General features: G+C 45.9%; 1 protein-coding gene and 1 long non-coding RNA gene across 10 annotated transcripts in view; one reads left to right on the top strand and one right to left on the bottom strand.

Moving 5' to 3' along the window:
* The window catches only part of DISP3 (dispatched RND transporter family member 3), a 75,143-nt gene extending 54,718 nt beyond the window's left edge, over positions 1–20,425 (bottom strand). For 6 of the 9 annotated variants that reach the window (XR_012051700.1, XR_012051699.1, XM_072917451.1 and 3 more), the window contains exons 1-3: positions 20,205–20,424; positions 2,404–3,340; positions 482–701 (exon numbers count right to left, since the gene is read on the bottom strand). Coding sequence is in view for 7 of the 9 variants with exons in the window: in XM_072917451.1 (XP_072773552.1) it covers positions 482–701; positions 2,404–3,331 (1,148 nt within the window). In the remaining 2 variants the exon portion in view is untranslated. Of the gene's footprint in view, positions 1–481; positions 702–2,403; positions 3,353–7,626; positions 8,737–20,204 lie in introns of those variants that run through there. The other 3 variants (XM_030289309.4, XM_030289305.4, XM_072917448.1) reach the window with 3 other exon arrangements.
* A 446-nt stretch (positions 20,426–20,871) lies between these two features.
* On the top strand, positions 20,872–23,811 carry LOC140680427 (uncharacterized). The gene is made up of 2 exons (XR_012051703.1): positions 20,872–22,355; positions 23,421–23,811. It is a non-coding gene; the product is annotated as an uncharacterized lncRNA (long non-coding RNA).
* Positions 23,812–27,441: the final 3,630 nt, after the last annotated feature.

Below are 27,441 nucleotides of genomic sequence, written 5' to 3' on the forward strand. Positions count from 1 at the left end.
TACATGGGGGTCAGAGGTTTTAAGATGGAGGGATTTGGGCCTGCCCTGTCCTCCCTCTTCCTTCTTCCTTCCCTCCATGTTCTTGGTGATGTTGGCACTCCCAGATTGGTTTAGAGTAGAAAAGCACCATTTAATATAGGTAATAGGATTGGGGAAAAACTGTAAACAGGTAACACGTAATGTACATACAAAAGACAGCAGCAGCCCTGGGCGGGGAGAGAAGAAGCAGTCGGGAGTCAGAGAGGATGTCAGGGTGTGTGTGTGCCTCTGCCTGAGCTGTGAGCAAACCACAGCAGCCCAAGGAGAAAATCTTTTAGATAACTTGCAATAAACTGCCTTGAGACCGAACAACAGAGACTGCTGAGCCTTTCTTTGGAAGCACATGTTGGAGGAGAGATTTTTCCACCACACAGAGCCCCGAATCAGGGTTGAGCTCTGTCACCCTTCCCTGCTCTTATGCACTCCCTACACACACCCTCACCTCGTGGACTGCTTGGCCAGCATGGCCACGTAGGTGATGACGAAGTTCTGGAACTTGTGGCGCTGCTCCTCCCAGCGATCCTCCACCGAGTAGTAGTTGGGCAGGGGTGCCCCGAAGAGGATCTCACTCCGCAGCAGGGAGCTCTTCATGTTCTCAGCAGACAAACCCTCATCCACATACCAGTAGAACTCGGGGTGGGTCATGGCCAGCTCCAGGGACCCTGCAGGAGAAAGCAGCACCACTCTTGTTAGGCCTTGCTTGATTGTCTTGGCAAGGCACAGGATCTAGTCGGACACTGGGAAACTGGGAGTCATCGTGTCCTTCATCAGAGCAATGCTGACTGCTGCTGCCTTCCAGAGAGCAAGGAGGGCCAGGGAAACCTGGATTGCAAAGACTCACATCCCACTTCTCTTCTGTGACTGCTTGTGTCGCTGCCTCCATGCATTTCCTCATCAGGGACACATCTTCCATCTGACCGACCTGAACCACAGCATCCCCAGTGTCCTAGGTTATAATATTGGGCTGTATTCCATCACCACCTCGAGCCGCAATCCCTTTCTTTCCTTATCCCATAACTCAGAGATAAATCCCTCCAGGAGGAGCTGTTCTTTTAGCCACATGACTGATAAGATCACAGCATTCTATTGTGAGATGCTACACCCAGAGGGAGGAGCCAAACGATGCCATCAAGGATATAAGTGGGGTTGTGCAGACAGCAAGTAAATCCCCTCTTCCAAGAGGAACAGCTGAGACCTTCTCTACGCTGGACCTCCAGAGGGAAACTACATCAGTCCACAGGAGAACTGCTTGGACAGAACCATATCTGCTACCACCACCCTAACCAGCAAGTGTCAGGTTGTATCTCTAACTCTGTCAGTAGTTCTTCTTTTGTGCTGCTGTATGTGTTTCGTTCTTTGTTCCCTTTTTCCTAATAAATTGTATTTCTGACTTAGAGCCTCTCACTGATTTTGCTTTTCAAACCAGGACACCCAGCCAACAACATCCTGAGCAATACCCCCACTGCTGGACACTCTTCCTTCTCTTACACTGGGACAGTATTTTCTCCATCACACTTGGAAGCACAAGAACTAAACAATGCCCATGGAAGAGGAATCCTGGCTCTGCTGTGACCTGGTACTTCTGCCACCTGATGGTGCGAGGGATGCAGAGGTGGAGGCACTCAGCTAGTTCTGACTAAGAGACACTGCCTATCTATCCCAAAATCCAGTTCCCTGGAGTTTGTACCAGAAAGACCAGAAACTATGCTCTTTCCTATTTTGGTAGCAGAACTGTTATTGGAGCAGATGGACTTAATCCTTTGCTTGTTCCCTGCATGGCTCCTGGACAGCTACCCTCTGCAGCCTGGCTTGGGAGACAGATGGGGGGTACCTCCCACAGCCACATCACACCCACACATTCCTCATGAGTCACCTCTTTGTCACCACCCAGAGCCTCTGTTCTACCAGAGGTGCACAGTACAGGGTACAGAGCTGGGAGGAGGAGGCAGGGCCTTTTTCCTCCTCTCCTTATAGCAATCTTTCCAGCTGGTGACTCACAAGCTACCAGAGCAGCCCACAGACTTCTTCAATCTGTAGTGCAGGGAAGCTCATCCCTTTTTGTCTTTTCAAGCCCCTGGCATTGCTCTAGTGAACCACAGCCATCTACAGGGGACAAGGGTCAGCAGAAGACATCTGTACCATGCAGGACACCCCTCTCACTTGTCTGTGGGACCTGTGACTGGAGTTGCAGGGTTTGAAAAGGGGCCCTGGGGAAGAAAAGACAATTCCTCAAGGCACAGCCCAGCAGCATCTTCCTCTTCATACAAGGCAGCCACTCCTCCTAGCTGCACCCCACTGACTGCCTGAACCTGAGGAGAGGCATTCCTTGAGCATGCCAGCCCTTGCCCACGGCCCTCAGCTCACCTTGGATGTCAGCAAGGTCTTGTCCCATGCCATCATAGTAAATCTTCCCTCCTCTCTCAGTGGGGAAGAAGTAGGTCATGAGGGAGCTGGGAGGGGAGCAGTAGGAGTAAGAACCCAGGGGCAGGTCCTTCAAGACCTCATGGGGCTTCCAGCAGAATTCCCGGAAGCGAGGGTGATCCATGATCTTGCGCTCAACCTCGTGGATGGTGACCAGGCGCTCCGTGGTGAAGATGTTGTTCTCAGAGTCCCCCCGAGCCAGAAAAACGAGCTCAATGCGCCAGTGAGCGTGAGTCTGCGTGTTAGCACTGACAAAAGCGCTGGAGTAGTCCCAGCGTGGGGCTCCCCTCCCGATTCGGGAAGTCTGGTTTGCTGTGGCCAGGCGGGCCTGGGGCTGCAGGGAGCTCGCCCTGCCCTCCGCGGGGCTGCGCTTCACCCGCGCGCTGACCCCCAGGTGGGAGGCGTTGAGCTGAAGCTGCTGCAGCTGCTTGAAGATGAGCCTCTGCAGGGTCTCCGAGGTGAAATCAGCCAGGTCCCGGCGGTTCCTCCCCCATGACCCAAACTGGGATTTGAGGGCCAAGGCGAGGGCGTCGAAGCGCTGCGAGGACTCGTGGTTGCGGATCTCGAAGGCGTTGTAGGAGATGTCGATATCCAGGGCAGGGTAGTGGAGGAACATGACAACAGCAAGCACGGCAGGGATGGCACAGCCCAGGAAAAGTATGAAGCCAGCACAGTATGGGTTGGTAAACACCCAGCCAACAATATTCCAGAAGCCAGACATGGGCAGTGTGACACACAGGGGCCTGACTCTGCACGGGCTTTTCCCACACAACAGAGCACCCTCTCGCCTCTTCCGGGAGCTGAAGGCTACCTCTTCATCTTCCTCCTCTAGCCAGGCATCCTGTAACAATGGGTCATCCTCTGTGTCCATGTCCAGCACCTGCACACACATAGAGAAGAGCAGTCAGCAAGACCCAGCAGTGGTGTCACAGGCACAGCCGTGAACCCACAGACTCGCACCAACAGAGGCACACTGCAGTTCCCTCAGGAAAAAAGCATCACTCCTTCCAAACCCCACAGATCTGCTACAGCCACTGAAACAACAGTGTCTGGGTATCCCACACTGCCTGGCAGAGCAACCAGAGAGGGAGAAGTGCAAGTGGCAGTCCCAGAGCCCAGTGCTGTGGCAGAGGAAGGCTCTGCATGGCTCCAGGAGCACCAGGCAAGGAGGCTGCAGGGATTCACAGCATTAGCTAACCTGGTTCTCACATCCAGGAATGGCTCATGCTACCAGATACAAAATGCAAGGGAGCATTATCTTCCTCTCCTTAGAACTGACAATAGGTTTCCCCAGCTATTTATAGCAGTATTCATCTTTCTCAGGGAGTGTGCATGTGTGTGCACACAGAGCCAGAAGCACACACACCCACACCCTGCACACATCAACCCCTCTGGGAACTCACTGTGACTGTGCTCTAGCTCCTGATGGGATGTCCACTGACAGGATGGGAAGTGAAAGGGCTGAACAACCTGCCTTCCTTCCACTCCTGCAGAATATTGCTAGTGGAGTGGATTTTTCCCATCCCTACAGAACAATCATGAATAAGAAGCAGTTCCTGCTTTTATGGAATGAAGGAGAAAACCCTTCCTGATGGGCCCAGGCTTGGCCAGGAAAGAAAGGGATAATCCCTGGGAGGTGTTCTCCTTAGCTGGAGCTTCCCAGGCTCCCAGACTTACCCTGGTGTCTCATAGTGGCCTCCCAAGCCAGGGATCCACAAGTGGTGGTCCCTCAGAGCAAAGACCTGACCCTGCAAGTGTCACTCCCTTTTCTGGCTCCAGGCAGCAAAGCCAGTAGCCCCTGTCACTGAATGAATGAACCAACAGCTTCCATTTGTTACCCGACCCTGGGAGTTGAAAACAATTTACACACAGGCCAGAAAAAACTTACGAGCTTTGCTCCTAACCAGTGCTTCTATTTTATCAGGCCTTATATCACCAGGAAGATAAATTGCCTGTACCTCCTAACTCTATGTCTTCAGGAGGCCTGGGAGCTTCATGGACTTGGACAGAGAGGAAAAACAATGGGACAAAAGTGTTCCCTGGCAGAGGAGCGCTGGTGCAAAGCAGCAAGGATCACAGCAACCCCTCTGGCTCTGGCCAGTTTGAGCAATGCCAGCAGCTTTGCTCATAGAGAGCTCATGGGATCCACAGCAGCTCCCATGGGGTTCAGTCTGGTGTGGAGAGCATCTGTGCATGTCTGGGCAGAGTATATGTATTCTCTTTTTAGAAAGAGAGGTAAAGAGCCATAATAATTTCCCATTTTATTGAGTTACTGAGGAGAAGGAGGGAAAAGATTCTTATCCTGAGACAGAAGAGCCTGCATGTGACAAGAAACGGAAATGAGAGAGAGCAACATAATAATAAGGCAGCAGGAAAAGGATCACACCATCTTCTTTCTTAACCAAGAGCTAAATGCTCAACTCAAGGATGGCATCAGTTCTAAGGCATCTCCTTCTGCCTTGTCCATCAGTTGTCATGGTCTGGACTGCAAACCCCAATTTGTAACACATGGGCACCTATAATGTCTGGTGACCAACAGTGTGGCTGCAGACTGGCACAAATTCTGGCACTGGTTGGAATTCCAGCACAGAAATTTCTGGAGAAACCCCTGTATACACTCACATGAGAACTGATTCAGGGAAAGATCAAGGGACAGAGGCAAGGGCAGGGTGGGGGGCAGCTGGACTGTCCCCAGCACACAGGAACAGCCTCTCTCTGCACACAGGGGACACGTATGCCTGCACCCACAGCTCTGAACCCCTTCAGGAGAGCTGATTCAGCTCCAAAGCCAGATGTGGCACACTTAGCATTGCCCTTGTGGCTCATCTGGCTTTGCCACCTTCCTCAGATCCTGCCTGGGTCAGGTTGAAAGCCTATCCAACCCACAACATGGCAAATTGAATTGGTAGGGGAGATAAACCCTCAAACCATCCAGAAGGGGATTGCAATGCATTTTTTTCTGCTTGAATTTTACTTGGGGGCTGGCCTGTTTTCCCTCCATCACTTCTCTTGCTATCCAGAGACTCTCAGCACTGAATCACGGCCCAATTACTTTTTCAGCTCCAGGATATACACAGAGAACTTAATCCTGCAGCCTTCATTAAAGCTCTGCCTCACTCCTGCACAAGCTTAGCCTGCTCCAGGTTGAAAGAGGCAGAGGATTAGAGTACTCCTTGGAGCCCTGGGTCTGTTTCTTTAGAGAAGAGGTGCTGATTCAGCTGGTTTGGGTAAGCATAGAGATTTCTTGGGCTTCCCTCTGCTATTTCCAAAGCAAACAGGCTTCTTGCAGGCGAGATCCAGCTCAAGCCCCAACAGCCCCACAGGGATTGTCATTCACTTGCACCTCAACCAGGAAAAACACCCATGCAGCTCCCACAAGACAGTTCTTTTCCAGGGACATCTAGAAGAAAGTCATTGGCAAGTTGGAGAGAAGCAGTGACAGATGAGGAAGCTAATTACACCCGACCTGACTAATTAATGCTGACTTTCACATTAAAAAATCCTCACTAGAGTTCCATTTCAATTACCCAGTTGTTCCTTCCTACAGGAAAAAGGAAGCCTTGTGCAGCACCAAGCTAGAAAGAAAAAAGAAAAGAAAGCTCAAGACTAGAAGGGAGGGAAAGACAATTATAAGAGACTCTCATTGACAAAATAATCAAACTTCACACTGGTTTCTCCCATATGCAGAGCTTTCACAGCAGAGCTAACAGTTCTGTGCTCCTGAAATCTCCTGGAGTTTCTACCAAAGGCAGATTTAGGCCGCTTTGATAGCTACATGAAGTTGCTGTAAGAGGGAGAGAAATAGCCTTTGTGCTTCCAAATTGTCCTAAGAGCATCCAAGTCCTGGTGAAAGCCACATCTCTGTGACACAGAGCTGCACACAGCTCTGGCCATGTGGAACAACTGGAAGGGCATCATTAATGTACCACACTAAAGCAGCACTCCACAGGGACACCAGGACACAGCACCACAGTCCTGCTCTGCTCTTCAATCACTGAGACTAACCCAGAAGTCTGATTTTAAAATGCAGCCAAGAAGGGCTCTCTCAGGTCCCTGTTCTCCCTTATCAACACAGCTATCACCGAGTGCATGGAGTCCCTTTCCCAGTGGAGGCTGATAAAATGAATTGTTAAACAAAAAAATAGGGAGAATTAGATATTATTTTTGTCCAATTGGAGGCCTGACTTTTATAAATCTTACACTCCTGGAAAAGTCAACCAGGCCATGGACACCTCACCCTGAATCTCCTATAATACTCAAAATACTGACTTAATTCAGTCACAGAGCAGAAGCTGTGCCTGAGGACACAACACAGAGAGAATCTGTTTCAGTGGGATATGAGCCCAGAGATGCACACGCTGCTCAAAAGCACTGGTTTGATCTGCTGGCTGAGCTGGCTCCACCAGTATTAGTTAAGCAGGTTCACTTTCCCAGCTGCAAGCACAGCACAACAACAGGGCTTTAATCTATTTTCTTTCTATGTGCCTTGTATTTCCCTTTCCACTTGCTTTAAATCCTTTAGTAAGATGCAGAAAAACACTGCCAAACCCCAGGCACTTTGCAGATCAGAATGATATCAGAATGCTCCAGCAGCACAGAGCTGTTGGATTTACAGTGTAATTATATAAATATGTGTTTGCTGGGAAGAAAGTTCAACAAAATTATTTTAAATATACACATATATATAAAAGCTCTACAGTCTATAATTCCATTTGCCCACAAAAAGCAAGACAATAGGCAGAGCTATATATAGGAAAGAGGATTATCTGATCTCAAGATTTTATGAAATCAAGCACAGGCACATGCACCCTCATCTCTTACTGGGGTGTTTCCTTCCAGTGCTGACAGTTCCACCGCTCTTCCACCTTACAGGAAGTTTTACACCCTTGCTAAGATAAGAGTAGCTGGAAACAGAAGGATCAATGATCTTAAGTAATGAGGTTCAACGATTTTTTCCAACCTAAATGATTCTACCCTCTCTCAACCAGCTTTCGGACTGGACAAAAGCTGCTTACAGCACTCTCAGCCTACTGTGTCGAGGATCTTCTGCATGCACCCACCTGCTATTCCAGGCACTGATTAGATTACTCATACACTGATTAGATCTACTCATAATTGCATGCCAAAAACAGTGTGGAAAGATTAGCTGCAAAGTCAAGCACTCACCAGTCAGGAAATGCCAAATTCAGGCCCAATACTTCGTCCTTAATTTGTCCCTCTTTTGTAAATGCTCTGCAATGTAGTTTTGCTTCCAAGCTCGGTGTCCAAGGCAAGAATTCCAGCTTCCACCAGTGCATGAGATGGATGATGCTCCCCAAACCCAGCAGTTTTTCACTGCCCTGTTCTCTCCTCATCATTCAGCGTGTGGTCTCATGCCTCATTTCCTGCGTGCCGCTCATGCCTGGCTCACAGGCAGAATTATTAATTTCCTCGTGAGCTTTTTAACACTGCCTGTCACGACAGAGTCTGAGGGCTGAGGAAACGGGGCTGAACTGAATCTTCCTCAGCATCTCAGAGAAGGAGGGGGTGGTGTAGTCTGCATCTGACAGATGCTGGAGCTCAGGAGATGAAGGAAGAAGCAGACATTTATTTTGGGTGCCTAGCTTGACACACAAGATGACAAATCTTTTTGAGGGCAAAAATGGGGGCTGTGTGCAACAAACCACAAACTCTGCTGTGTTCTGCAAGGATAATTTGAGCTGTATCATCAAAGATAACCATCACTGTGCAATGTAGCCTTTATGCTGGCGAGGGATATCTGACCTACACAACGAGAGCCAAGTTCACACCAAATACACAACCAAAAAGAACCCAATAAATTGCCCCAAAAGATATGCTTTAAAGTACTGGAACTGGCTTTTTTCAAAGACAAAGGTCACCAAGATTTGCTGACATCAAATCATGCATGTTTAGTGCCCTGACATCCTGGGATTGCTGCAGAGGTATACCTGCATGAGCACTTTAGCTAACATGCTTGTGGCTGCCAAAGAAAATTAATTTCCTGATAAAATAATTTGCTTCTGGTTATTGTAACTAATGACTGTAGGTGTCAGAAGCAGAGTCTTGGTTATAATCTCACACAACATGCCTCGCAGCCCTGTGCCATGTTTACTACTTAAGTTACTTGCTTGTGCTGGTGATAAACTCTGCAGTCACTCAGGTATGTGGCACTTCCAGGTTTCTGCAAACAGGTACCAAGTAAGCTGTGGCTCTGATATGCTTCAGAAATTACTCACCTAAACACTACAAAAATTACTTTAATTTTGTCTGAACCCCAGCAAGTTGCTGCTGCTAAGTAAAGGGATCACTTCTGGCTCAGCTAGGTGCCTTGGCAGGTTTCAAAATCACCCTTAAAACAATACACTTGTTGCATATTCATATATCCTTCATGGTTATGCATACATTCTATTTAAAACAAGAAACTCTGTTGTGTGTCAACTGTTTCCTTTAATCCCCTGGCATCTTTGAGTCTGAGCAAGGCCTGAAGAAATTAGTTTCTTCTGATAAGAAGCCATAAATTCCTCTCCTTTGGAAGGTTCAGGTGTTCCTCAAAGTGAGTATCTCATTCCTAAAAAAAACTCCCCCCACATACATAGTCTCTATTTTAACTTTATGTTGTAACCTAAAACTACATTTAACACACTACTTAAGAGAATTAATACAGCATAACTTTCTAACATTACACATATAATATTCATTGTAATATTTGCAAAAAGCCAATCATAAAATATGCATTTTTCACAGTACCCAGTTGTTAATATTTCCTAGCAACTTCAAGGAAAAAAATCCTATACAAGTAAAAAAGAACAAAAAGAAACCTAAGCCCCAACATGTTCAAACTAATTCTGGAACTGATCAAAACACTCTCTCCTAAAGGCTCCTCTCCACATCATTCACATAAGCTGCTAGTTCATCACTGAGAAGGAGCAGGAAAACTTCTTCCTCCCCCTCCATCTGAGCTGCTTCTCTCAGCAGCTCAAGCAGCAGCTGGTGCAGAAGAGGCTTTGCTGGTTGTGGTTCTGTGGGCAGCAATGTAAGAGGCAAGGCAGGAATTCCAACCTGTCCTGCCAGACCTTCTTGCCAACCACAGCACAGGCAACTATTTCAGCTCCAGTTCTTGCCACTCCAGCTTAAAAAGTACAGTGAGGTTAAAAGAAGATGTTACAAATGCTCCACCTGAAGGGTGTACTTAGCCAGCTCTGCTGATTGTGCTCTGACCTTTCAGAAAGAGGAGGAACAGGCACAAAGCCCCACTTGCATGTGTGGTGTCAGGCAGGTCACTGTGTCTCACTCCAGGTGCCACCCATTTTGATCTAATGTAGCTAAAGGTCTTATTTTTCACTGCTACAATTTACTGACATCAGAAAATGCCAGATTTGGGAGAGGGAGGCTGTAAGGCTGCAATCTGTAGTGAGGACACAGCTCCCATGGTATTTTAGCTGCATTCACTTTTCCTGCAGGGCTTTCCACACACCAGCATGAGAGGAGTGGGGGATCTGTAGCTCCCAAATGAGGGAGCAGCAGGAGTACTGAAATACTTGTGCACCATTCCAGCTCCAAGCACTGAGCTGATCTCATCTGTGGCACAGACACAGCCTCCTATTTCTCAGACTGTGAGGGTGGATTCTGGGGGGAATTTATCCTGACAGTCACTACAACTGAGTGAGAATAACTGCAGCAAAACATGTGTTATAGTGACCCATGGAAAATTTACTACTGGATCAGGAGGGGACTCACAAAGCAGCTTGTAGCTGGCTGGCTTTCAGCAGCCTGAAAAGTGGGATCTGAGCAGGTATGTCTTCCTTACCTCCCACACTTCTCTCTCTCTCTCAGATTCAGCTACCTGCTCTCCTCCCATTAAAACCCAGAGCTTGTGGAATTCCATGAATTTGCACTGCTATTTCATCTTCCAAGGATCAGTGAGAAATCTGGAAGCAGATGTGCAATATCCAGAGGCTGAAGAGCCTCTAATGACACACAGCTCACTGGTCCAGAGCAGGACCTGGGCAAGCACAAGGTTTTTCAGAACAGAAGGAAAACTTCTTAAGGGGAAGATGTGGAGACAAGACAAGCTGCCTCAGTGCATGAGCAGCAGGTCAGCAGATCCCCTGCCAGCATAAATAGTTAAAGCTTACAGCCAGCTGCACCAGCCATGCAGAAACTCACATTAAATATTACTACAGCTCAATAAGCACAGTCCTGCAGACCATTAGCAGAGGAGGGGGCAGAGATTCAGAATAAGCAAACAGGTTTTAATGGCACATTCATCTCAGAGAAAGTCCAGGATGCTTCCTAATACAAACAAGAGACACTATGAGCCAGTTCCTTTTAGTCACTGTGCAAGGGAGGGAAATGTTGCTTGCAACAGCTCCCAGAAGCTGCCAGTGAGGCCACGTCTCTAGGATACAGATTTAGGCCACCAGAACTGAGCTGAGACAGCAGGAATGTCCCTCCTCTCTGCTCTCTTCTCCTCCCTCCCAGCACACACCTGGACATCTGTGATCTGAAGCAGCTCAGGAAGAGGCAAACATCGCCACTGTCCCTATTCCCCTTCTACTACCAGAGATGCAGAGATTCACGGCCCCAGGAGCTGCTCAGGAGCGGCAAACAGCCAACCCAGTGTGTCCTGGCTTGTAAGATAAGCATGGATTCTATTGCCATCTGTTGGAGGTGGGGCAGTTTTCTTACCACTTCCAAGAACAATGTCTCCCTCTGGGGAGATATCTTCTGTTAATGGGCCATTAACGACTCACTGCATGACTGGGAAAATTCCATCATCCCATGGTGAGATGCTCCGCCCAGAGGGAGGAGCCAAGCAGCCATACCTGCATAAAATCAGCATTTTTGGGACACCAGGGCAGCCCTTTGCTGGATTCCCAGAGGAGCAGCTTCTTCCCTGCTGGATTCCCAGAGGAAGATCAGGCCCAACTACTCCATCACCAGACCTTCAGCGAAAACTCCACCCTTCTCCAGATCCCCACTCCAGCAGCATTTCATCTGCCACTGCAGGAGGAGCAGCCACCATTTAACTGGACTATTCCCAACACCCTGACTCCTCAGGGTGTCAGGTTTCTGACTCTATCACTAGTTTTGTTTGTACTAATTACATTTTTATTATTTTTAATTTAGTTTTTCTCCTAGTAAAGAACTGTTATTCCCATTCCCGTATCTTTGCCTGAGAACCTTTTAATTTTGAAATTGTGGTAATTCAGAGGGAGGGGGTTTACCTTTTCCATTTCACAGGAGGCTCTTGCCTTCCTTCACAGACTCCTGTCTTTTCAAACCAAGACACAAAGGGACAAGGACTGCCACCTGGAAGGATCAAAGCACTTCAGCCAATTGTTCCCAGTTTCTCACTGCATCCCACACTTTCAGACAGGTGCTCACAGGATGAGATTCTACTTGCACTATCTCTAAGGTCTAAGTCCTGCAGTTAAAACAAAAAAATGAAAGCTATATTTGTGGCTCTACTGTTAGTTTTTCTAGCTTTCCTGAGGCAAAGCACATCATCTGCTCTGAATTGCTCTCATATTTTGGAGTTTGAGACTTCTATCCTTTCACAACATGTCCTGTTCAGAAGACTCCCGGGATTCCCCTTCACAAGGAAACACAGACTACTTTTGAAAAGACATTTGTAAATTGATTTTCAAAGGGACACACTTGGCAGTCCTCTGGAAATCAGGCTGTTGGCTGAGTACAAGACGAAAGTATCTGAAGGCACTTCGCGAATCAGCCAAAGAAATGGAAATGCAAACTACCAGGATCTGCAACATAACCAAATCAATGAGCTGTAGGCAGGTCGGTGTACATGCAGGAACTAATTTAGCTGCATAGAAGCCAAGATTTAGATCCAGAAGGAATTATCTCCCTCACAACACATCAGAAATACAAGGGACTGCAAGAGGTCTGAAAAGGAAATATAACAAAACTCGTTTGTCTGCTACTTACAGAGAGCTCTCTGTTATTGGAACCTAAACAAGGCCAGATGCTTTCCTGTGCCACTTATGCACAAATCCATGCTAGGAACTCTGCAGTTACTGTGAGGAAACGTGCATCAAGGAATTGGTTCCAGACAGCAGATTTACAGGAATGAAGCTTTGCTTCTTTGGCATAAGCACTGCCACAGGGGACAAAACATTTACCTGCTGATATATCTTGTTTCCAGCTGTCGTAGACTGGTGTTTTATAGCTCCCTACGACACTGCAGCTTTTCTGCCGTGCTCTGTGCACAAGCACATTGAAACCAGAGACAAACAAGCAATGGACCAAAGAGCACCCCAGAGCACAGCTCAGCTGCCCATCTCTGAGCCCTGTGTGAAGGGGCAGAGCTGAGATACGAGGGTTAGGATAGGGAGGAAAACAAAAAGGATGGCCTTGGAAATAAAATTCAGTTTGGATGTGGAAAGAAATGGCTTACAGCATATACAGAATCACAGAATAATGAGGTTGGAAGAGACCTCTAAGATCACCAAGTCCAACCTATGCCCTAACACCACAACTAGACTATAGCACCAAGTGCCAAGTCCAGTCTTTTTTTAAACATATCCAGAGATGGTGATTCCACCACCTCCCTAGGAAGACAATTCCAGTATTTTATTATTCTTTCAGTAAATTTTTTTTCCTAATATCCAACCTGATTAATACAGTACTACAAAATAACAAAATAACTTTCCAACATAACACATATAGTATTCAATTTAATATTTGCGAAGAGCCAATCATTTAATATGAATTTTTCACACTTCTCTTGACACACACATAATATTCATGTCTTAATTGTGAGACATTACCTATATATAGCACTGAGAAGATCTAATTTCAGTGCAGGTGACAGCCTCTGTCTGGGGTGCCCTGCTCTGTCGTGGGTGTGTTTGTCTCCCCACAGGAGAGCAAAGCCTGTGGCACGGCCAGAATCTGCAGGCTCAGAACAAAGGCACAGTTAAAATGGAATTTTTATATGTTCAGTTACAACCAGGAGGAGATGTCCTGCCTCTTCAAGTCAATAATGCTGCCACCATGAAAAAAATCATCACTGCTAGTGGCTGTGCTGAACTGAGCTTTTATGGGAAAGTAAATCCCTGTGGAGCAGCTGGAAGGATAGAATTCCCAGGTGCTACAGACCCATACCTGTGTAAAAAAAGCATATTTTATGATTGGCTTTTCACAAATATTAAATTGAATACTATATGTATTATGTTATATTGATTAGAAGTACAGTATTAACATTTTAATAATATGGTAAATGTAGTTTTGTAGTTAAAATGAAGCTTTAGTAGTTAAAATAGAAACTATGTATGTGGTTTTTTTATTTTTTGTTTTGTTTTTTGTTTTTTTAAGGAATGAAATACTTGCTTCGAGATAACAGTCACAGAACATCTAAATCTTCCAGAGAAGAGGAATTTATGGTTCTCTTATCAGAAGAAGCTAATTTCTTCAGGCCTTGCTCAGACTCAAAGACACTGTGGGGATCAAAAGAAATAGTTGACATATAGCAGACAGAAGTTCTTGTTTTAAATAGAATGTATGCATAACCATGAAGGATATATGAATATGCAACAGTGTATGGTTTTTAAGGGTGATTCCTTTGTTCATAAGACATGCTTTTTGTGAATTAGTGTCCAAGAACATCCAGAAGACCGTAATTCTTTGTTTTTTATTGTCTTGTAATTATCCTAACTCTAAATTTTATTATTCTAATTGTATTACTATCTTTTGATAACCATTTTATTATTATTGAATTTTTTAAATTTTAAAAACCAAATTATTGGCATTTTTCACACCTGAAAACAAGAGCTCTGCAGGTGCAGAGCATCCTCTGGTCCCAACCAGCAGAACTGCTCTGCCATTTCCACATCAGGTCTTCCCTGGGGGTTCAATTCACCCTGGGAAGGCAGATCGCACCCAGCTGCTGGCAGCTCAGGACTCCTGAGCTGTGCAAAGTGGTGTCCACTTGCAGTGGATCCCTATCACACACAATTGCCTTCTTCTTGCAAAAGGAGGGCACAATTCCTTCCTCTAAGCAACCCAAATTAAACCTTTGAAGCTTGTTTTTCCAACCTTTTTGTGTCTGTATTTTCTCCTGTTAATGGTGTAGTACCCCAGTTATTACTCTTTTCTGGTTTTCAGTGCTATAAAAGCATGACTCAATAGCAGTGCTCAGAGCTCAGGGAGCTTCCCTTAGGTGCTGCAGAGGACGGTCAATGACAGCACAGCGATGAGAGAATCATAAATAACTTTCAGCTGGGTGCTAATGCAGACAGTGCTGTAGCTCACTGCTATCAATGGGACAATTTACAAACTCACACGTAGTTCAGCTTTGCTGAAATGTATCCTGGATGGGGGTCAATGGAAAGTCTTTTGCTGACTTCACTTGGAGCTGGATTAAGCTCTTTCGCTGTCTCCTCCATATCCTGAATTATTCATTACGGGCCAGACACTGCAATCCATACTCACAGTGCACTTAATCTGTCCTTTAAATTGACTTGCATTCGTCTGAGTCACAAGCACCGCAGCCTTTCTCTTTAACAGTCTCACTGAAGGCAGCAGAGCTGTTCATGAAATGAGGTGCTGCTCTGAAAGAGGAGAGGAGGATCCAGCCCTTAGCAAAGCATCAGTAAGGACAGGTCGGAGTCCAGGACATCCACCCTGGCAGGGGGCACGGAGACCTTGGCAAGAAGTCAAAAGCACCTGTGGCTTCAATTTTAGCCCGTGGAAAAAACTGCCAACTTTGTATGAGGAATTACAAGCCATAAGGGTTTGAGTAGTGTGATATTTGAGTTAACACAGGGTGGAAAAGTACAATTTTGAGGTTTTTAGAATGTAGTTCAGGGGGTCAAGATGGAGGAATTTGGATGTGCCCTAGCCTCCTCCTTCATCTTGTCCTCCATGTCTTAGTGTGATGGTGACACTTTTCTATTGGTTTAGGGTAGAGCTACACTGTCTGACATAGATAATAGGTATTGGCATGTGAAAACTGCATATTTTATGATTGGTTTCTTGCAAATATTAAAATGAATATTATATGTGTAATGTTAGAAAGTTATGCTGTATTAATTCTTTTAAGCAGTGTGTTAAATATAGTTTTAGGTTCCAACATAATGTTAAAATAGAGACTATGTAAGTGGGGGGAGTTTTTTTTTTTTAGGAATGAGAAACTCGCTTCGAGGAACACCTGAGTCTTCCAAAGGAGAGGAATTTATGGCTTCTTTTCAGAAGAAACTAATTTCTTCAGGCCTTGCTCAGACTCGAAGACACCATGGGGATTAAAGGAAACAGTTAACATACAAGAGACAGAGTTTTAAATAGAATGTATGCATAACCATAAAGGATATATGAATATGCAACAAGTGCATTGTTTTAAGGGTGATTCCTTTGTTCACAAGTCATGCTTTTTGTGACTTAGTGTCCAACAGCATCTGGACATCCATAATTCTTTGCTTTTTATTGTCTTGTAATTGTCCTAACTCTAAACTTTATTACTCAAATTGTATTATTATTTTTATAACCATTTAGTTATAATTAAACTCTTAAAATTTTAAAAACCAAGTGATTGGCATTTTTCACAGGCACATTATTGTAAACAGACTATATGTAACTTTTGATATAAAAGGTAAACATCACCCGAGAGGGCAGGCAGATTGCCATGGCTTCCTTTCTAGATGGACCTCAGCAGGTCAGAGAAAGAACGTTATAGCTAAGGAAAAATAAACAACCTGGAGAACGCGACCCTATGCATTCCAGACTTCTTTGGCTGCATGGGCTGGGAAACAAGGACTTTTACAATCTTGGGGTCCTGACAGGCTGACCCTGAGAGGCAGGAGTGAGAGAAAATTCACCCTGGTAAAGGTACAGCAAGATGAATGAACTCAGGTAAATCTATGTTAAATCAATCATTTAAAGAGATAGCCTGTTCTGCAGCATTATAGGGTGAGATTAAGTGAGTTCTAGAAACTAATATTTCATTGCTCAAATTCATCACAAGGTCTGAAAACACATTCCCAGGCCGCTGGCCACACATTCACAGAGTTTTCACACCCACCTCGTGAGGATTGCTTACCTCTCTGAAGAGAGAGAAACAGAGAGGTGTGGGTCTCAGATTTAGTCAAAGAAAGAAACTGAGAGTTTCTAGCCAGGCAAAAAGCCTGGGAAAGAGCTGGAAAAAAAATTGTAAATAATTCTTTATCTCTCTTGTTTTTCACATGATATAGTTAAGTTCTATCACTTTGCGTCAAGCACGTTACACCAATGGTGTGAGTTGTTTTCACTTCAGAACCAATGGAGTTGGTCCTCACGAAGCTCTGTATAAAAGAGCAGTGTATTTTAAATAAATAAGAGTCTTACTCTCACAGCCTTCTGAGTCAAGTCTATTCATTCCCGTCCTGCCTCGACAGCAGCAGCCAGGTGTATGTGGCAAGGGCCAAAGGACATCTGCTGCTCTTCTTGACTGGCACAAAAGCAATAAAAAGTGCACAGGACTGCTGTCCCCAAAGAGGTAAGAAGCTCTCACTCAGCAGAAACTCCTTCCTCTGCCAAGCTCCCAGGCCCTCAGGCCACACTGCTTGCTCTGATCCTGAAATCCACTCCAGCTGTTCAAATCGAAGATAAACTCACACCACAGGAGAGCCGATTACCTGTACGTTTCACCACTAAGCCCAAATTTATAGTTTGATACCTCTAAACAAACAATGGATTAAAAAAATAAGCCAATGAGGTAAGTAAAAGAAGAAATATTTTGCACTACACTGAGAAATATAATGGGGTTTGATTTTTTTAGAATGAACGGATTTGTTCAGTTCTCATTTATGTTAGTGCTTGATAAGATTAGAGGATTAAACCAGTTGTATGCTAAGTATTTTGTGCTGAAGAGAGCTTCTGCCAGGATTTACTGCATGTTGGCATGCACAGAAACCACAGAGACCCTACGACTCACAGAAGGACCTGTTCAAACTTCAGAAATAAAAATCACAGCTTATCCAGATTTTCCATATGCACCAGGGTATGAACTTCTATCCCGCTCCAGTTTCACTCAAGCTTATTTATTAAATACTCATACCAACAGGCAAGTCTTTGTATAAGCAGCACTTATCTTGGAGCACTGGCATCATGAGAGGATTACAGATGTGCTGTGGCTTTTTCGGATGCAAAATGTATGAACCGTGTGCATACCCTCTCCCTGTGCCAAACTGAAATGCACCCACCCTATCACTCTCATGTGATTTGATTACATACACACACATCACAGCCACCCCATAAACTCCTGCAAAATACAGCTTGTCAACAACACTTCATTTGCAGTTCAGAAATGACAGATACAGAAGGGGTCAGAGTTTTCCTGTAACTTAACTGCTTCTTCTGTTGGCATGACAAAGGCATTTGTGATGTTTAATTCATTAATGCTGAAAATATACAAGATCTTGGGAGGCACGGCCAAGGACACACTAGATATTGAAAGAATTTTTAGCAGCTAGCAAACACATTTCCCCCAAACATCTAAAAACTAACAGCAATTTCAACTGTGTGAAATCCCTCCTTTATGTGCCCCCAAATTACAAAGAGCCAGTCATATATTGCCATCTTGACTCCCTGTAAGTGCCCTATTCTATGGTAAGGAACAACACACACAACGAGGGTGTTTGTCAATATAGCTGAAAACACTGCACCATAGCCAGTGAGGGAAATCTGGACAGAGTATAAGTGACTTCAGCTTGTGTTTGGGGTTGTGGTTTGGGGTTTTTTCCTACCCCTGAGGATGAATTTGTCCTGTACATTGCAGAAACTGAATCACAGTCATCACCACTGTGGGCACTTGGACATTGGATGATTCTGATGCTTCTTCCCAAATGCCAGTCCAGTTCTCACATATTACACTGCTCCACACTGCTCTGGGCCATTGGCCCCTTAGCTTTCCCCTTGTGCCTCTAAGTGAAAGGGACATAAATGCTGTTGGGTAGTTTCCCCTTGAATCATTTTCCTATTAGACAAGCATTCTCTCTCTGTAGAGGAATATCTTCCCCATGGGAATACTGCAGGTATTCACAGGGGCAGCAGGAAGAAAGGAAGAATGGATCTTTTATCATATTAAGCATTCCCATTCCATCTTTGTTGGTTTTTTTACTAGCTCAGTTCTGTTTTATTCCAGGCTTAGGGAATCAAGTTATAAGGCTCCAAGGGGTAAAGGGACTAGCTTGATGAGTCTAAGCTCTAAAGATGCATCCAGGGTGATAAAAGAAGTGAAACATCTTCCTTCAATACAGTTGTTGTGTTGCTAGGTTTCCATCTAGATACACAGTCTAAAAGAACAATTAAAGCAAGCTGGTGCTGTGGATTCTATCTTTATCAACACTTCACAAGGTTACTGGTGAGAAAGAGGAAAAAGTATTGTCCCCAAGCAAAGTTGTTCTGATGAGAGCAGACAGCAAGTTTCAAAAGCTTACACAAATTTTCATGGGGAAAGTGTTCTTAAAAGCCTGAGTTTCTAAGGTAGCAAATTTTATGTGCATCAGGATTTGTCTTTGTGAGCAAAAAGTCTGTGTGTTTATTTGTCATTTGAATTGCTCTTCCAAAGCACAAGTCCTCACCTCACTTAACTAGTCTGTCTTGCTGCAGCAGAGGAGGACATGCATCAGTCTTGTTTTAAAGGAACTTACTTGTTTGTGTATTAAACACTAGCAGACTGCACAGGTGTCAAAATACTATTGTAATAATTGCATAAGTGAAGGTTGTTAACCAGCATGCTGCTATGCCTGTGCACAAAACAAAGGTGCAAGTGGCACAGGATGCATCAACAAGGCAGCTGCAAGGTCCCACACATTCCTGAGGTTCCAGCACTTCCAGCTTGCTCTGCCTGGCCTGGAATTTTTCACTTAGCTCCCAGTCTCTCAAGTGCTCGTAAATACTTGGGCAGTAGCAAGCAGCCCTGCTCCTTTGGCTCGGTCATCATATCACTGAGGAAAAAACAGAAGCAATTCTTTGCTCTGGGACAGTGGCTGTTTTACTGGCACGTCTTTGGAGACCACCTGAACGGCAAGAGCCATAAGGATCAAGTTGGGACTGTTGCTAATCAATGAAATGTCCTTATTAAGTGTTGTGGTGTTTTTAGACAGGAAAAGTCCATTTCTACACAAGCTGGTATAAAACAGGAAGGTTATCTTACATGTACTACTTACATGATGCTCTTTATATCTTTTGGACACACAGCAGATGAGGATCCTGCCTGGCTGGACCTGCTAACACCCCTGAATATGGCCAATACCCCTCTGCTCCTCAGAGAGGCCGGCCAAGGCTCTGTGAAGCAGGGCCACAAAGCTCCTCAGTTCTGGCACCCAACTTTTCCCCCAGGAGAGCAGCCCTGCTGCAGGCGCTGCTCAATCGGCTCATTATCGAGGCAGCCTCCCGGGAAACGATCTCCCTGTGCATATTCATGAACTAGCCCGAGCTTCCAGGGAGAGTTGGCTAAACACACAACTGAGGGGTTTAGCTGCTGGATTCCCAGGGGGAAGAAAAAAGGGAAAGGGGAAGGGGACGGAGGGGGAGGGGGGAAAAATAAAAAAGAAAAAAAGGCACGATTGCAAGCGGTGCTGTCTCTAAGCATTGCGGGACCCGGGAGCCCCACCGACACCCCAGGCCACCCCCGGGCAGAGCCGAACGCTGAGGGCCGCCGGCAGAGAGAGCATCCCGACAGGCGGCCGCGCTCGCAGAGCGGGGGAACCTCGCGGAGCCCCGTGGCCGCGGAACGCATCACTCACCTGCGGCAGCAGCAGCAGCAGCAGCAGCGGCAGCAGCGCCGGCTCCGCTCTCCCGGTGCTCGCTGCAGCGGCGGTGCCGGTCCCGCAGCCCCGACCCGGCCCCGCCGCCGCCTCTCGGTGCCGCTCCGCCGAGCGCCGCGGCCGCCGTGGGCGGAGGGAAGGGCGGGCGGGGGATGGCAGCGCCCGGTGGGGCCGCGGAGAGGAACGGAGCAGAACGGAGCGGAGCCGTGCGGAGCTCCGGGGCTGCCGCCGCCCCGCCGGGCTGCGGGCGGCGCTGTGGCCGCGCTGCAAACCGCGTATATAAACCGGGTATAGAAACCGGGTATAGAAACCGGGTATATAAACCGCGTATATACACCGGGTATAGAAACAGGGTATAGAAACCGCGTATATAAACCGGGTATATACACCGCTTATGTAAACCGGGTATACAAACCGCGTATATACACCAGGTATGTAAACCGGGTATATACACCGGGTATAAAAACCGGGTATAAAAACCGGGTATAGAAACCGGGTATAGAAACCGAATATAGAAACCGCGTATATACACCGGGTATATACACCGGGTATAGAAACCGCGTATATACACCGGGTATAGAAACCGGGTATATACACCGCGTTTGTAAACCGGGTATATACACCGGGTATACACACTGCGTATATACACCGGGTATATACACCGCGTATATAAACCGTGTATATACACCGCGTTACCTGAACCGTGCCCCGAGCGCCGCCCCCGCCCCGCCCCGGTGCCCCGGGCAGGCAGCCCCGGGCAGGAGGAAGGCGGCCGCCCCACAGGCCCCGGTACCGCCGGGAGGGCGGCGTGGACACGGCGCTCGGGAACGTCCCCCGGTGCCAGTCGAGCCCCGCAGCGCAGAGGGCCGGTGATGGAGCGCAGGTGATGGAGCGCGGGTGATGCCCGTGTCCCCTCCGGCGGGCCCGACCCTCCGGGCTGGCCTGGCCGCCCGCAGAGGGAGCCCGTGGTTACGGGCTCGGAGAGGGATGCTGATGCCTCTGTGATGGCAGATTGGGCATGGGAGTCCGCCTCTGTCGGGTGGGCTCTGCCACCACCTCGAGACCTGGCTCATCTTGGGAGGGAAACTACCAGAAACTTTCTGCAGGTCCATCCCGTCTTAAAGGCAGGGCTTTGGGAAGGATTCATCGTGAGTACTCGCTGGTGCCCTCACTGCTGGATAAATGCTCTATACAGGAAACAGCTATGTGCCTTAAGTGGCAGAGATATGCAGCAACAATCTCTGAATTAAATAGAAGTCATTCAGTGTGAGCCAGCATATGGGACTGTAGGCACATGGAAAATGGTCTCAAAGGAAGACTGAGCACACCAGTAAGCTTAACAATGCAAAGAGAAAGTAATGGACAGGCCCAGGGAGGAAGGGCCCCTAAGCCAGAGGGGTTCATTTTCATCAGCTTCCAGCAAAGTGTCCCAGGAGGATCTGCAGGTGCATCCAACAGCCCCATCAGATCCCTCAGCTCCTCGGGGCAATCCCTGAAGGATGCTGAGCTGCAGATAAAGCATTTTTTTTTTAATTAAAAAAATGATGAGTGGGGAAAATCCTCTTTTTAGAGACTTCCCTCAGCTGTTTTTTCTTATATTTTCCTTTCACAGAACTAAGACCTTTTCTTCTTGTCTTTCCTAACCCAAACATCCTGCTACACAGAACATCAAGGAAGGGGACATTTCCTATCTGTTCATAAAACTGACAAAGCCACATTACTATATATTTCTATGTGTTGTGTATTTTTATAAACCTCAGCCCTGACTTGACCAAGAAAAATATCTTCTAGTTACCACTGATTCAGCCCTGAATTCTAACTACCAGCCTATTATTTCCTACTCAAGCAACATTAGTACTCAAAGATTCTGTTAAACATTTCTCAGATGCAGAAACAACCACTTCCCCAAAGAGCAGAGGTGAAGGCACACAGCCAGCCAGCCCCTTCTTTTATTGGATAACATTTCTCATATATTTCATGAGAGCCAGATGGCACCATCTGAACAGCAGTGAGCTCAGGAGCCTCCAGCCACATCAGGAGAAGGGGAGCATGTCCCAGCCCTGCAAGAAGCTGCAGCTGAATTTTTTGCATAAATTCACATGTGGAAACCTAAATCACCACTGCTGACAGGTAAAACAGTACAATTTTGAGGGTGGGAAGAGTATCCCCAGCCCTGAAGCTTGCTGGGATAGAGGTCCTTCTGCAGATTGCCATAGAGAAAGAGATAGAAGTAAAGAGCAACAGTGTGTCCTAAATCCCTGCTGTGTGTGGAGCTTTTTCCTTGCAATTAAGAGAAGCTAATAGTTTTATGGAAGTTATTTGCTGAAAAGGCCTTCAGTGTGCTATTTATTGGAGTTTCACCAGCATTCCCCAAAGGCTTCCAGACTGCATTAATATCCCACAGCTCAACCCTACCCAGACAATCTTTCTCACCCTGATGTCTCTCCCCTGTGCCTATGGAGTGCAGGAATAGCAGGACAGTAGTGCCCCCTGTGCTTGCTTTCCCACTGGGGTCTTGAAGCCCCAGGATGTAATGAATATTCACAACACAAATATTAGCAATAAGTATTGTGCTATTAGGACAAAAACAGGTTTCAGGCAAAAAAATCTGGGAGAGAAAAGTCCGTGGCTTTGTGTTCATGTGCAAAGCTGCAGGGTGGAGACAGTCCCAGCTGTGCTGCCTCCAGTGTGGCTTATTATATTGTAAAAGGGCTTAAAAGGGTAGTTATAAGAAATACAATACTCAGCTTACTGTATTACACCTAAGTGAAGTGCATCCCCCAATCTTACAGTGTCAGGCTGTAGGTGGGAATTAAAAACATCTGTAAAAGAGCCCCAGGTGCCACAAGAGGGGTAAAAGTGTCCCCTGAGAGATGGGGCTGGAGAAATATCTTTTGCAGTTGATTTTGGTGGCAGTGCCCTTATTCACCAACCCAGTATTATTAGAATAAAGGTAAAGTGAGAAGTATAAGCAAGGAAGCAGACAGGCAATACACAGCCAGGAAAATCTAAACGGTACATAAAGCTAGACTGGCAGATTGATAAAATATTCTTAGGTAAGAAACAGTCTGAAAGACAGGAAGATGGAGAGAGATTAAGAGCTGAACTGAATACTTCTGTGATTTATTTGCGTTAAGCTCAAGCAGTGTGTGGCTTGGGTTTTACTTGTTTGTTTTGCTTCCCTGACTGCCTCAGGTGCTGGCAGAGAATTGTTTTGCTGAAGTTGCAGTCTGTGGAATGTTTTGGAAATTCATTTTCCCTGTGAAAAAATGAGGATCATTTCACAAAATTCTGGAAAACTTCTTCAAGTTCTGAAACTCCAAAGAAAAAGAGTTACATGGGAAGTGGTCTGGCCTCTTTCCTATAGTGAAAGTCCAGCTCTGTCTCCTCAAAGAAAGATGAGAAACTACCAGCAGCCTTCCTACTGTGCTTCATAGGAGGACATCGTGCAAATTATGTAAATTTTGTTCATCCAGCCATCCTGCAACAGATGGCAAAGCAGTGAGAATGGCCAGAGCTGGTGGGTGGCATGGATTTGTTTACTCTAATAGGCCCTGAGATTAAAGTGCCCATCAGCAGCCTGCTACATTCATTTATTTATAATTATTTCCTATTTTTCCCTGCACTTATATTTTAGAATTGCCATGATTTAGATATCTGTAAGAATCCAATGTAGCTCACATGACCCTGACCCAAAGTAGGGCATTCAAGATCCCTTCCAGATCTTGTAATCCAAGCCCAGGCATCAGGCTCTGGGACACTGAGACAGGACTTTGGTATTGCAGAACCTCTTCTGCCATGATCAGGCTGTCTAAAAGAACAGGCAGGAAAGTGAGAAAGAAAGGGAAGGAAGGAGAATACTCAGAAGAGAAAAAGTGTGAAGGAGACAGGTGAGGGAATTAAAAGCAGTACAACAGAAGTGTCATAAATGGGAACACACTCCCAGATGTGTTCATCAGCACTACCAGGTGCTGATGCTCCTTTGTGAGGCCTGAGAGCTAATTAGTGCCAAATTATACCCCTGACAAAGACACAGCAAGGAAGCTAGATGAAATGTGATGCGTGCTGCCTTCAAAATCTCTGCTTGGAGCACCATCCATTTTTTGGGTGCTCAAGTACCAGGGAGCTGTACTCTCTCAGGTGCTGTTCACTTCTGATGAATGCTGCTGTGACAAGTGCATTAAACCCAGCAAAATGACCTGTATTAGGCTCTGAAAAGCAGGGCCCATCACTTCTCAGAACACTTATGAAACAGTCTGGCTTGAGACAGATGCCAGCACTGCCACAGCATGCAGAGCATGGCTGATGGCAGCACAAGCTCCCACAAAGTCTGTCCCTATCTATTCAAGGCCCAGCATCACAGAGCAAACTTGGCAGCTTACTAACTTGTGGTTAGTGGCAGGTTATCATGAAAGCCTCAAATGGGCTTCAGGAAGTTGCATCTCACCACCACTAGTTATCCAGTTTGCAGGATATATCTGTGGATGGGACACAATGGGTCAAATTATGCTTTTGACTTATGGGATTCATGTTATCACAAAGAAAAATCTGTATCTGTTAGCTGGGTCACAGGACAAAGATGTGGTTCGTAAGGCTTTACTAAAGCCACAGACTCATTACCCAGCTCCTGTTTCCAGGGAGGAGCAAGTGGGTGAGATCTGTCCCTGACGTGACTCCAGAGCTCAGCCAAAGGCTGGCAGCCTGTCCCTGTCTCCTGCTGTGCTGTTTGAGCCAACAGCAGTGCCAGCCCAGCTGGGACCTTCTCTGCCCAGTGCTCCCTATCTTCAAGCAGCTTTAGCAGAGAATCTCACTCTCTGGCCCTGCAATGAGCTGCCCAGCTCAATGTGGAATTAGTAGAATCTGAGTTATTAATTGTCTATAACAATTAGCTGGGACACCTGGGTCTTGTGGCAGCTTGGTTGCTCTGTGGGAGCCAATTACAGTCTTGTACATATTCATGCCATTTCACCCACAAGCCATAAAAATAAAAGCTGCTTTCCTGTTAGAATCTGTGGTATTGATGATTCTGAGATTGTAGAAAGTCTCTGTCTGTCAGCCCCACAGCCAAAGCAGAAGCCATAATTCATCTGTGCTGGTTTCAAGGCTGTTTATTCTGTTTATCTCTAACATGTTCTGCTGCCCTGCCGCAGCTCTGTCCTGCAGGGCAGCGTGTGGGGCTCTGCCCTCAGTGGGATGGTACAAACATTAAATACCACAAACTACCTGTGCTGGATTTACAATAACGTGCCAATATCTGTCACCTACGTTGGACAGTGTGTCCCCAGCCTGAACCAACAGAAAAATGCCAACACCACAGTGAAACATGGAGGGCATGAAGAAGGAGAAAAAGGACAAGACACACCCAATTTCCTCCATCTTGTCCCCTTTGGACTCCTAATCTAGAAACCTAAAATTTCACTTTTGCACCTGTGCCACACTTAATTATTACCTATATCAAACACTCAGAGCTTGCAATTCATCCTGTAAGATTGAAAACTCTTTTCCATGGACAGAGATCACAGACAGTGTCTCTGGGGGCTCTGTCCAGGGGGGTTCCTGACCCCTGCCAGGGCTGCCAGAGGGAAGCTCTGGATTCCCACACTTTCTCAGCTCTCTGCCCATCTCCTTTACTCTGATGCACATCCAGTCCACTCTGAGACACGGAGAAGTAGTTTCCTTTCTTTTCACATTTCCCAGAAATAAAATATTTGCACTTTACATAATTGATGTAATGGAAATGCAGAACTAGCACATTTAACAGGGAAGAACAGAAAAGGCCTTCCCAAAGCTCACTCATGCCTCAAAAGAAAATATGCAGAGATCTTGGTGGACTTCTTTCCCTGCAGCCACTTGCTCAGTCAACAGACCCCATCCCACAGCAGCCATCTGGGATCTAAAATGTTAAATCCATAACCCGCTCTCTACATTTATTGTCCTGAAGGCCATTAAGATTTTTGTGAACTTTGGAATGCAAAACAATGTTAGAAACTCACATTATTTATCTGACACACTAGAGTGGCTCCTCCTCAGCCACCACTGCTGAGGAAATAAATCCCTGTTCTGTGTGCAGGAAACAAAACTATTTCTGTCACACAGAAGACCATCTGAAGCTTTTGAAAGAATCTGGTTTTAATATTACTAATCTTTGTTTTTTGTTTTTGTATATAATCAGGCCCCTTCACAAAGAACTTTTTGAAGGGGCCTGATTAATTTTGCCTTTTGAGTAATTTTTAATCATCATCTTTGCAGGCTGGTAAGAGGCTGGTCACAATTTTCATTAGTGATTTGTGATTTGGGTTGCTCCATTTCTGTTATGAGCACCACCTCAGTAAAAATCAATAACAAATTAAACCACAGTATGTGGTGTGACCAGTGAAGAGTGGCCCTATGCTGAGAGAAGGAAAAGGGTTTGTATTTTTTTAAATTAGAGATAAATTGGAAAGAGATAACTTTGTGGCTTCATCAGAAGTAGCCGTGCTAGAAAGGTACTGGGTAAACACAGACTGTATTTAGATCCTACATCATATTAACTCATGACTAGAAAGCAGAATTGGTCACTGCTGGGAAGTGTTTCCCTGTGTAGTGTACTACACAGCCTGGTTCTCCCCCATTACTCCTGATTTATTCCACCTAACACCATTAACTTCAAGAAGGTTCCTTCTGACTTAATACCAGTATGAGACCCAAACCAGATTCCTCATTCTGAGGCACTGAAAAAGAGAGTGAAATGCAGTCTTCTACTCAAGTTTCCCACAAATATTTTCCAGTTCTCCTGAGTTCCTGTGAAAAGTGAACCTTTCTGCTTTAAATTCACAAGGCTCTAAGCTCTCCCAGGGCAGTGGGAGAGACACCATAAACACCATAAACAGATTTTAGGTCTCCCCCACGTGCTTTTCAGTGCCTGTTTTGTTTTTCTACATCACCACAACTCCCCTGAAAAGCAGCACTGTGACTGGAATTGCTCACTCTAAGTCCTAGACTTGCCAATCTCAGTATCTCAAGTTATTGCCTGGTTTTACACTAAGGTTCCTGCCATGTGGCAATCTGCATCTGGTAAGTGCAAACATTTTCTCTCTGAACAGCTTCATTTAACATCTCAGTTATCTGTTGCTTTCTTTTTTCTCTTTTGCCTGCTTCATAGGCTGCATTTTTTTCTTCATAGTGGGGATTTTGCCCTTTAGGGGAACATTACAGAAGGGAAAATAAACAGAGCAGT

The sequence above is a fragment of the Taeniopygia guttata genome, chromosome 21 (assembly GCF_048771995.1).
Source record: "Taeniopygia guttata chromosome 21, bTaeGut7.mat, whole genome shotgun sequence".
Taxonomy (NCBI): domain Eukaryota; kingdom Metazoa; phylum Chordata; class Aves; order Passeriformes; family Estrildidae; genus Taeniopygia; species Taeniopygia guttata.